We start from the raw sequence: 12,447 nt of genomic DNA, 5'->3' as shown, positions 1-12,447 counted from the left end.
TGCCACCAGGGAAGCCCTATTTATTGGTTTTTAATTTTAACTTAAAGTTTAACTATTGAGTAAACCAAAATTACTCATTCATTCCCAGAAATGTCATTTTTTTTACTTTTTAAAAATTTTATTTACTTGTTTTTATTTTTTTTTGTTTTTTTTTTTTTTGCTGTACGCGGGCCTCTCACTGCTGTGGCCTCTCCCGTTGCGGAGCACAGGCTCCGGACACACAGGCTCCGCGGCCATGGCTCGCGGGCCCAGCCGCTCCGCGGCATGTGGGATCTTCCGGGATCGGGGCACGAACCCTAGTCCCCTGCATTGGCAGGCGGACTCTCAACTACTGCGCCACCAGGGAAGCCCTGTTTTTATTTTTTAATTAAAAAATTTTAATTTTATATTGGAGTATAGTTGATTTACAATGTTGTGTTAGTTTCAGCTGTACAGAAAAGAAGTGGCATTTTTTAGAAATTTTATTTGCATTCTAGGATCTAAAGGTAGTGATCTAAGTAAGTTGCCTTTTAATGAAGATAGTTTAGCCTTTTAATTTCCGGATAAAGTTGAGAAGAAAAACAGAAAACACATGATACCAATCAGTCCTGTTAAATAATGAAGAAAAGGGTCAAGAGTTTTAGAAATATCAAACTAGCAGTATGTGGGATGCATACATTTCTTTTTAAACAAGTAAACTGTATTTTAGTGTAGGTTTTATCTCTGTATGTGGTTCATATCTGTTTTTCTGGGAGAATATTTCCAGATCCTTATAAACTTTGGACATTAGGCAAGAAAGAGCCTAGTGGGAGACATGTGCAAAACTTTTGAGACGGTAAACCATCTTTCTCCTGCTTTCATCTATTGGCACCAGAGATTATTAGAGAAATATCGACACAGTGTAACTATATTCTGTTAAAAAAAAGTTAGTTCCTGGTTCTTGGAATTCCCCTAAATGGCTTAATTATATTTATTCATGTTTTTCTTAAGTTTGCCTATGTTTGAAGTTTTAGAAAATTACATATTCCAAATATTGTGGTGGTAAGACTTTCTGGACACCCCGGTATTCTTATAACCTTAAGACTTCTTTAAGCCAGTAATGTTTTAGTTGAGTGATAATTTATTCACTTAAAATATAGCTTAGTAAAAGAAAAGAGCAAACTTAGGAAATCTGTGAATCTCTTTAAGAAAGTAATTCAAAAATTAAAAATTTTTTTCTTTGTAGCTTAAGAAACTGCTTTAGAAAGTAATATTTTGAATTATATCATCTGGGATAAGAATAGATTTATAGGAACCCTAAAAAAGACCCGGTGCAGCCTAAATAAACAAATGACCATTGTTAACAAAAGAAAAAAGAAAAAAAAAGTTTTGATCAAGAAAAAAATAAGTTACATAGCACAGTTTTAGAAAAGCATTCATCTCAATTACAGCAAAATAAAACTAAATTAGCATTGTAATTTTTTTGCTTGTTATTTATAGCTTTATTACCAGATGTAATTGTTATCTTTCAACAAGGGTTCCATTTCTTTAAAAATTTGCTCTTAGCATCAAGTATGTCTTATTAGCTCTTATCAGTTTTTCAGAGTTTTTCCCCATTTATTAAATTATTTCAATCTTATATCTACCTTGCTACCAATATGTGGGGGAGGAACTCACAATTTGTGATTGAAAAAATTAAGAACCAGAGAAAATAACCATGTAGAGAAACAATCAATAAATGATATTCTCAGGCCGGTATACTTTCTGTTTCATCTCACTGCATTACAAAATTTGTTTCTCCTTTGGTTTAACATATTATATGTTGAAGTGTGATTTCATAATATTAGTAAGTAAAGTTAAACAAATTCTGTTTTACTTACTGATATTATTTGCATACTTGGGAAAAAATTGGATGGACTTGTGAAATGACATTTTTCAGTCCTTATATATTGTGATAGTATGAGAGATGAAGTATGCACCTTTATATATTTCTTGTGAAAATTTAGAATCTTTTGAAATGCTGGCTAGCCCTAGAATTTCCGTGGCAGTGCTAATTTATAAGTTGTACACCAAAAGACAGTTTAGGTATTATGAACTTAGTTATTACTTTATAGATTTGTTTTCTGTAAGGCTTTCATACAAAGCTCTCTGTTTCTTCAAGGTACACAAATTACATAAGTTGTGAATAGCTGATGAAAGATGTTTGGGCTATGGTGAGTGTTATGAAGAGCTAGGAGTACTGTAGGCATTGCTAACTATTTAACTATATACTTTTCTAATAAAATATTTTCATTAAGATTGCAGAGCATGATGAATTATGACAATCAAGCACTAATTGAAAAGATAATTTATAAGTTTGAGCAAGACTTCAATAGTAGGAAAATTAAAGTGAGCTTCCATTTATTGTATATTTACTGTGTGCCAGGACTTGTGCTAAACTGCTTTACATCTATTATTTCATCTAATTTTAATAATTTTTTAAGGTAGATATTATAATTCTCCCTATCTTTGAGATGAGGAGATTGAAGATAAGAGGTATAAATTATGGTAAGTAACTTATCTAAGGTTATATAGTTATTAGGTGCTGAATTCAGAACCCAACCTTATGTTTGTCTGACTCCAGAGTCCTTGCTCTTAACCTCTGTGCCATACTTCTTTTCATTCTTCTGACCTTTAATTTTTTAGTAGGAATTGGACTTTATTACATATTTTATGTGATGTCTAATTTATTAACCTTTAAATATTCTACTTACTTAAGAATTTTTTTTCTTGTGGTACTTGTTCACATAGTAGTAGAATGCTTTCTAATTGAAAGGAGTATCATGGTAGACATGCTGAGATAGTTCCTTGAACCTTCTGATAGCTTCAGAGGCCCTCTAGGGCTCTTGTGCTTTAGAGATGCGGGTTCTACTGCAGTTTGGTATATAATCTTTTCAAATGGTTTTTGGGTGAATTTTGACATTTTTCTCTTCTAGGAAAGACTTTCAGCTATTTGTTTAGCTTAAAAATTCTCATTTATCCTCTAAGATTCTTTTATCATAGCTCTGCTTTTTCTTCCTTCAAAATCTAGCAGCAAAACAAACCATAAAAGAATAGAATGATCATTTATTATTCAGAAGCTAATTCTAATCTTTATAATTTTTCCCTTTCCTTGCTGATATTTGTATTTTTGTTGTTGTTGTTGATTATTCTCTTCAGTACTTTTTATAGGACTATCTTCTATGGACTCTTTCTGTCGTATTTGGAGAGACAGCTTTTTTTTTTAGGGACTCAACATTTAAAAACACATTTAAACATACTATAGTCAGGCATTTAAACAGAGGTACTAAATTATAGCTGATATTTCTTTGGTATTTCTTCCTCTGTGCCCCCAGTTTTCTCTTCATTTAAACACTACGGTTCTTGGATTATTTTCATTATGAGCCACATTTTAGAATTCAGTAATGATAGGGGACCATAAAAAGAGTGTATCATCTGCTCTTAAAATGAGCTATCAACTAGTGTATCAGATTCTCTCATCTCTTAAAAGTAAGTAAAATTTTAATTGTGCTAAACTATTTGGAAAAAAAAGTTCTTACCCAATAAAATGTTCTCTTCTAATATTCCTGCATTTTCCCTAAAGCATTGAGAACTGTAGTTGAGTTTTCTTTAGTGATTTATTTCACAGCAATTCCTAGTATGAGGTCAGACAGAAGAAATCTTGAGACTCCTTACTGGTCCTATATTGTCTTCATTCCTCCTTCAATTCCAGGATTTTAAGAAGGGTTCTGTCAGGCATCAAATGTACAAAGCAGACAATAATAAATAGGATTCTTAGAGATTTAAATCATGAGAAGAGATAGAAAAATAGCTCTGTCCTCCTCTCCCCACAGTTAGTGGTTGTACTAAATGGCTAACTTTCTTTGTTTTCTTCCTTCACTCAAACTCTGAGTTCGGAGAGTTGTATTTACTACTAGCCTTGTTTTTAGATCATATACTGCTTAATCAACCCAGTACATTTTTTTTTGTGGAGGTTGTGCTGGAAATGGATATTTTTAAGGTTTCCTGAAGTATCTACAGAAAAGCTCAGTTATCTTGATGCTGTGGCAGGTTAGTATTGAGGACGCAGTGTAATGGAATAAAATTAAAAGAACCATAAGATAATTGGCCCAGGTTCTTCTTTCAGGAGGAGTTGCTTATACTTGGGCAACCATTTAACTTTTCTGAGCTTTGAGTTCTTCATGTTTAAAATAAAGAGAAGGCTAAGTTATTTTAAAGTTCTCCTATGAGTTAAAATTCTACATTATGTGGAACATAGTGAAAAGAACACAGTGCCTCTATGTAGTGAAAATAGAGTACCTCTGAGAACTACAGCAAATGTAACAAAGTACAGGGACGCTCACATTTTTTTACTTAAAACAAAAGTACTCTGGCCTTTTCTAGGTGTTATCTATTGTCTCTCAGAAAAGGTCAATAAAGTGCTTCAAATGACATATGGGTAACAGTCAAGGGGGACATCTGATAAAGAGGAGATAGGAAACTTAAAAAATACACTAATGTGAAGTAAAAAAAATCACAATAATTTGGCCTGGGCCAGTCAATTCAGGTCATATAGTTGCCTTGAGGGCATCATTGTAGTGTGGAAAAGAACATCAGTTGTTTATAGTAACAACTGGCTAACCAGGAGAAGATTAGGCTATCCTCTTCTGTTTAAGGATGATATGAAACCACCACTTTAAAAAAGTTTGGAGTGTTCAAAATTACACTTTACTAAACATTTATTTTGTTGACCCTTTTCCCTGGTGCTATTATATAAAGCGTATTTATTACCATCAGTATATGTGCTGTTTCATTTAAGGACTCTATCATTACCATAGATGCAATCTGAATGATGTCTTCCTTATTGGATTTAGCATTTGTCATTTACCAATTATGAGTATTGTTATCTACCAAGGACCTTTCTGTTGAAGGAGAAGAATAAAGATTTATTGAATTGGTTTGTAGTATCTGTGTTTTTAATAACTACTGGAAAAGAAAAAGAAAGCATTTTTTGAGAAAAATTGGTTAAAATTTTAAGCAACCCCAATAGCATCCACTAAGTACAGTTAAGCCATTATAGTGGCATGCAAATTTATGCCAATTTATAAGATATAAGTATTTCTAGAAACAAAAAAAAAAGAGTATTCATCCAACATTTTGAGTTTTTATGGGCTGATTTCCAGGGTGTTATAATTCTAATAGCTTACTTGTACTGAGTTGAAAATGCTTGAAAATTCAACTTCCTAGAATTTTTTTTACTGCAAATTTCAGTACAGTACAGTGTTTGTTATTTTATATGACAGGATACCCAGAGTTATATTGACGAATGTCCTGGGAACGGAGTTAGGAAGAAAATACATAAAGACCTCACCTGTAACTGAGGCCAGTTTGGGTGATACAGACAACTTGCAATCAGAGCAGCTTTCTTCATCATCTGATGGCAGCCTAGAATCTTGTCAAAATCTAAATCCTCACAAGAGCTCCTTTTTATCTGAAAGGTATGTTTAGTGATAACTTTACTCAAAATAAATATTTTACTTATTCTCATGAGCCTTCCTCTATTCTTCCCCCACAGATATGTTACTGCTAAATGAGAGGCAGCCGTGCTCTGATGGCTAGTATAACTTTTCTCCCCTGGTGGCTGGAACGGCTATTGGAACCAACAGTCCATAGCTAATAATCAGTTTCAAACAGTACCGGTCACTCTACTTGTGTTTTGGGAAAATGGAGGCAGACTCTTAATGAACATTTAGTTACCTATTTCAGTTTATTTGTCTGGTATAATTGAAACCCATTCTCCTGACATCTGTCTATTCCTTCTCCTTCTTTGTCCTATCCATCCATCTGGCTGTCTCTCTATCCATCCATCCATATGTCCGTCCGTCCGTCCATCCATCCCTCCATCTTTTCTTATTCACTATTTGTATACTCATATTCTAGAACTGTACCTGGCCATTAAATATCTGCTGAATGAATGACTGAATGCATTCCTCACAAAAAGTGGCTTGAGATAGCTGAATTCCATTAATAAACATGGCTTACTGTACTAATAAGAGAAATGGAAATCAGCAGTTGCTTTTGTTTTAAGCTTTAGGAAAGGCTCATTTGGGGGCTGTAAATAAGAAAAAATGCAGTAAAAAGCTAGGGGATGTCAGATAGTAAATAGTACTAGATCTTTTAACTTTTGTTTACCGTGAACTTCTCTATTTTATTTTCTGCTTTCCACCAGTACAATAAATAGTTTTGATCTGAGTTAAAAATTATTGATCCAGTCTTAATTGTCCCTCTACCCCCAACCAAAAGGTAACTTCTGGTTTGTATTTCTCTTGTAATCCTAATTACATTAAAGAGTATTTATGGTTGCCTTTTAAAATTTCTATAACAAATTTCTTAATTTCTAACATTCTGTTTTTATAAACTCTTTATTTCTTATGAACTTATAAATTTTATGAATTTTTCTCCTTTTGGAAAATATTTTGTGTTTCACTTAGGTTCTACTTAGTAGATTCTCAGTGACAATTTTAACTTTATACTTTTTCTGAATTTGCTGGAAAAAAAAAGAGCTCCAGTGGCATTATCCAGTTACTAATAAATTTAATGTATAATCAAAGATAGTAGAAATGCATTTATCATTTTGCACTATAAGTGTTTATATTTGCCTCCTGTACTAGACCATGAGCTCCTTGAGGAGAGATCATATCTTATGTACATTTATATCCAGTGCTTAGCTCAATACATATTGAATTTTGTGCACTTGTGTTAATGTTCATGTCATTTAACCTTGATCTTTGGTTTCCTTAGTTGTAAAAAGAGAAATATTTATTTTATTTTTATTTTTTTGTGGTACACGGGCCTCTCACTGTTGTGGCCTCTCCCATTGTGGACACGTAGGCTCAGCGGCCATGGCTCACGGGCCTAGCCGCTCCACAGCATGTGGGATCTTCCCGGACCGGGACACGAACTCGTGTCCCCTGCATCGGCAGGTGGACTCTCAACCACTGCGCCACCAGGGAAGCCCAAGAGAAATAATTTTGAATAATGTTTCTAACCTCACAAAATTGTGTGTAATGCTTTTAAAGTCTCACTTGTGAGAATTCTTTATGAACGTAAAATACAAAAAAAATTATTATTGAAGATACTTTCTGTAGAGAAAGTCACTTATGTACTGTTACCATGGAATTCAAATGACATCAGTACACATTCATGCTGTTATGAAAAATAACACTATTGTGAGGATTCTGTGAAACTATCAAATTGTAATCTATACTTTTCAGGCTTTATACCAACCTGGGGCTAAGGTTTACTAGTAACACCTCTAAAATTTCTGGCTCTTTCTAAAATCTATTCAGTGAGAACTCTAGGTCTCCTAAGGTCCTTTCCAAATAGTAAGGAAATTTCCAGGTGGTATTTGATATGGACCCTGGAAATTCATTCTCTTGGTGGTAGTTTTCTTTCTTTGATTCTTGCATTTAGAATAGGCATAGACTTTGGAGCCAGACGCCTGGATTCAGATTTTAGCAGTACTGCTAACATGCTGACTTACCTTGGGCAAGTTACCTATTCTATCTTTAAAACAGGGATAATTATACACACCTTATAGGACTATTTTGCAGATTTAAGGAGATAACCTGTGTAAAATGCCTAGAACTTGATAGGTAACCAATAAATGGTAGTCACAGTTACCACAGCCATACTAGTATTACCATGTGGTTTAAGGAGTACTGTACTCCTTAAATCAAACTAGTTCTCTCTTCCCTTAAAATGAGTTCATTTGGAGGAGAATCCAGAGTGCCCCATAAATTTTAAGTATGGCCATATCATCACTTCAGTAGATATGCCCCATTAAAACTAAATACAGGATGAACACAGGATAGGCTCGAGGAGGGGACTCTTGTAACCAACCTCCTCCTAGTTTGCCTGTCTTAAAATCAGAAGGAGTAAATAGAAATTAGATCTTCTCAGAAGGAAACATGATGTTCTGACATTATTGTTACTGCTCTGTTATTGTAGAGAATGTGGCCAACTTTGTTACAAAGATAGAATGTCAAATAGCAACTAGAAGTTGGTGGGTTGAAGAATGGGGGCTATGGCTGAAAACTGAGGAGGTTTCCTCTGAAAACCCAATGCTTGTGCCCTTGATGATACATATGAAAAAATGTTATATGAAGGCTAAAAGTCTTACTTTAGCCTTAGCTTGTCTTTATTGTTCAGAGCTGTTATTACCAACTTTAATGACAACCTGAATGTAATTATATAGGAAAAAAAGTCTTGTGTTTTATGCCAAAAATAAAGGATTAATAGAAAACACCAAAAGTGAATAGGAAATTTAAATTAAAATGGTCACCTTGAAGTAGCATATTTGTTTTTTCTAGATGTCAGTTTATTATTTTAACATATGGATACTTAATTATTAACCTTTATATTATTCCTATAACAAATTTTAATTAATATTTATTAAGTCTTTACTATGATATTACACTGTGATAAATGCCATACCTGTATTAACTTATTTAGTACAGACTTGAATTGCAGCTCAGGAAATTTGCTTAACTTCTCTGTCTCTCTACCTCAGTTTAACCCATCTGTAAGATAAGATAATAATACCTAGGTATGCTGGAGGAGTAAATGAGAAAATCACTTATTATCTTTTAATTTGATAACTTTTTACATCAATACATAGAGATTTATTTTATCTTCTTTTACATATATCTACTTCCTTATGGGTGGACATTTAGGGTATTTTTCATTTTTTATCTGTATAACAATGCCATAATAAATGGAGTTATCCTTTTTTATAAATTTATTTTTTTAATAAATTTATTTATTTATTTATTTTTGGCTGCATTGGGTCTTTGTTGCTGTGTGTGGGTTTTCTCTGGTCGTGTCGAGCAGGGGCTACTCTTTGTTGTGGTGCATGGGCTTCTCACTGCAATGGCTTCTCGTTGCAGGGCACGGGCTGTAGGTGCGAGGGCTTCAGTAGTTGCAACACGTGGGCTCAGTAGTTGTGGCTCGTGGGCTCTAGAGCACAGGCTCTGTCGTTGTGGCGCATGGGCTTAGTTGCCTCACGGCATGTGGGATCTTCCTGGACCAGGCCTCAAACCTGTGTCCCCTGCATTGGCAGGTGGATTCTTAACCACTGCACCACCAGGGAAGTCCATTAAGTTTATTTATTTTATTTATTTAGTTTTGGCTGTGTTGGGTCTTCGTTGCTGCGTGCAGGCTTTCTCTAGTTGCAGCGAGCGGGGGCTACTCTTCGTTGAGGTGCATGGGCTTCTCATAGTGGTGGCTTCTCTTGTTGCCAAGCACGGGCTCTAGGCACACGGGATTCAGTAGTTGTGGCCAGGCTCAGTAGTTGTGGCTCGCTGGCTGTAGAGTGAAGGCTCAGTAGTTGTGGCTCATGGGCTTAGTTGCTCCACAGCATGTGGGATCCTCCCAGACCAGGGATCGAACCCGTGTCCCCTGAATCGGCAGGCGGATTTTTAACCCCTGTGCCACCAGGAATGTCCCAATAAATGGATTTATATATATGTCTCTGTGTATTTATTCTTATAAACCTTATAGTGCCATTCTCCTGTATTTTATCCAGAATTAAGTGATATCACTGAAATATTTTGATGACCTGTTGGCAAAAATAAATATAATTGTTTTCAATAAATTGTTTTCATTTCAGTCATTTCTTATTTTAGTGAAGATGGATTTTGTATTTCTCACATGAGTTTCTTCTTTAATCTTTGCATGTATTGGGGTGTTTCATTTGTTTCTTACTGATTTGTAAGAACTCTCATGAAAGGTACTAACTCTTTGTTATATGTCTTGCAAAAAATTTTTTAGGTTTCCTGTTTGTAATTTTACTTTGTTTATAGTAACTTCTGTAGTATTGATGCTTAAAGTTTTATTTTGTAAAACCTGTCAGTGTTTGACCCCAGTGTTTTGGTTTATTCTTGGAAAGACCTCCTCAACCCCAAGTATAAAAATAGGTCAGTGGGGCTTCCCTGGTGGCGCAGTGGTTGAGAGTCCGCCTGCCGATGCAGGGGACACGGGTTCATGCCCCGGTACGGGAAGATCCCACATACCACGGAGTGACTGGGCCCGTGAGCCATGGCTGCTGAGCCTGCGCATCTGGAGCCTGTGCTCCACAACGGGAGAGGCCACAGCAGTGAGAGGCCTGCGTACTGCAAAAAAAAAAAATATATATATATATATATATAGGTCAGTGAACTACAGTTTTAATTTGTGATGTTTTAAGTGAGGTATTAGACCCAGAATAATAGTCTGGAGATAACTTTTCTAATTGTTTTGATTCCTTTTTGCCTTTCTGGAGTCTGATGTGTCTATGGATACGTGGGTTGCTTCCACTTTTTGGCTATTGTGAATAATAACACTGTTATGAACATCAGTGTACAAGTATCTGTGTTTCTACTTTTAATTATTTTGGGTGTATATCCGAAAGTGGAATTGCTGGATCATTTAATTCTATTATTAATTTTTTGAGTAACCCCCACACTGTTCTCTGTAGTAACTGCACCATTTTACATTGACACAGCAGTGCACAAGGGTCTTGGTTTTTTCACATCATTGGTAACACTTGTTATTTTCTGTGTTTGCATAATAGCCATCCTAATGGGTATGAAGTGATATCTCGTGCTTTTGATATGGTTTTCCCTAGTAATTACTGATATTGAACATCTTTTTCATGAGTTTATTGACCATTCATGTATCTTCTGTGGAGAACTGTCTATTCAACTCCTTTGCCCATTGATGAATCAGGTTATTTTTTATTTATTTATTTTTTAACATCTTTATTGGAGTATAATTGCTTTACAATGTTGTGTTAGTTTCTGCTTCATAACAAAGTAAATCAGCTATATGCATACATATATCCCCCTATTCCCTCCCTCTTGCATCTCTCTCCCACCCCTCTAGGTGGTTGCAGAGCAACAAGCTGATCTCCCTGTGCTATGCTGCTGCTACCCACTAGCTATCTGTTTTACATTTAGTAGTGTACATACGTCAATGTTACTGTCTCACTTCGTCCCAGCTTACCCTCGCTCTCCCCGTGTTCTCAAGTCCATTCTCTACGTCTGTGTCTTTATTCATGTCCTGCCCCTAGGTTCATCAGAACTTTTTTTTTTTTTTAGATTCCATATATACGTGTTAGCACACGGTATTCGTTTTTCTCTTTCTGACTTACTTCACTCTGTATGACAGTCTCTAGGTCCATCCACCTCACTACAAATAACTCAGTTTCGTTTCCTTTTATGGCTGAGTAATATTCCATTGTATATATGTGCCACATCTTCTTTATCCATTCATCTGTTGATGGACACTTAGGTTGCTTCCATGTCCTGGCTATTGTAAATAGAGATTCAGTGAACATTGTGGTACATGACTCTTTTTGAATTATGGTTTTCTCTGGGTATATGCCCAGTAGTGGGATTGCTGGGTCATATGGTAGTTCTACTTTTAGTTTTTTAAGGAACCTCCATACTGTTCTCCATAGTGGCTGTATCAATTTACATTCCCAGCTACAGTGCAAGAGGGTTCCCTTTTCTCCACACGCTCTCCAGCATTTATTGTTTGTAGATTTTTTGATGATGGCCATTCTGACTGGTATGACGTGCTACCTCATTGTAGTTTTGATTTTCATTTCTCTAATAATTAGTGATGTTGAGCATCTTTTCATGTGTTTCTTGGCAATCTATATATCTTTGGAGTGATGTCTATTTATGTCTTCTGCCCATTTTTGGATTGGGTTGTTTGTTTTTTTGATATTGAGCTGCATGAGCTGCTTTTATATTTTAGAGATTAATCCTTTGTTAGTTGCTTCATTTGCAAATATTTTCTCCCATTCTGAGGGTTGTCTTTTCATCTTGTTTATGGTTTCCTTTGTTGTGCAAAAGCTTTTAAGTTTCATTAGGTCGCATTTGTATATTTTTGTTTTTATTTCCATTTCTCTAGGAGGTGGGTCAAAAAGGATCTTGCTGTGATTTATGTCATAGAGTGTTCTGCCTATGTTTTTCTCTAAGAGTTTTATAGTGTCAGGCATTACATTTAGGTCTTTAATCCATTTTGAGTTTATTTTTGTGTATGGTGTTAGGGAGTGTTCTAATTTCATTCTTTTACATGTAGCCTTCCAGTTTTCCCAGCACCACTTATTGAAGAGGCTGTCTTTTCTCCATTGTATATTCTTGCCTTCTTTATCAAAGATAAGGTGACCATATGTGCATGGGTTTATCTCTGGTCTTTCTATCCTGTCCCATTGATCTATATTTCTGTTTCTGTGCCAGTACCATCCTGTCGTGATTAATTTAGCTTTGTAGTATAGTCTGAAGTCAGGGAGCCTGATTCCTCCAGCTCCGTTTTTCTTTCTCAAGATTGCTTTGGCTGTTCGGAGTCTTTTGTGTTTCCATACAAATTGTGCAATTTTCTGTTCTAGTTCTGTGAAAAATGCCATTGGTAATTTGATAGGGA

The 12,447-nt window shown here is 35.3% G+C and overlaps 1 protein-coding gene across 7 annotated transcripts in view; it reads left to right on the top strand.

The window, feature by feature from the left end:
- The window catches only part of SENP7 (SUMO specific peptidase 7), a 163,981-nt gene that overhangs the window by 80,460 nt on the left and 71,074 nt on the right, over positions 1–12,447 (top strand). For 4 of the 7 annotated variants that reach the window (XM_060098717.1, XM_060098719.1, XM_060098716.1 and 1 more), the window contains one exon: positions 5,280–5,474. The exons of the other annotated variants lie outside the window; for them this stretch is intronic. In XM_060098717.1, coding sequence (XP_059954700.1) covers positions 5,280–5,474 — 195 coding nt within the window. The remainder of the gene's footprint in view (positions 1–5,279; positions 5,475–12,447) is intronic. 7 annotated transcript variants of the gene reach the window in all.

The sequence above is a fragment of the Mesoplodon densirostris genome, chromosome 5 (assembly GCF_025265405.1).
Source record: "Mesoplodon densirostris isolate mMesDen1 chromosome 5, mMesDen1 primary haplotype, whole genome shotgun sequence".
Lineage (NCBI taxonomy): Eukaryota > Metazoa > Chordata > Mammalia > Artiodactyla > Ziphiidae > Mesoplodon > Mesoplodon densirostris.
This window is presented reverse-complemented; position numbering and strand designations above follow the sequence as displayed.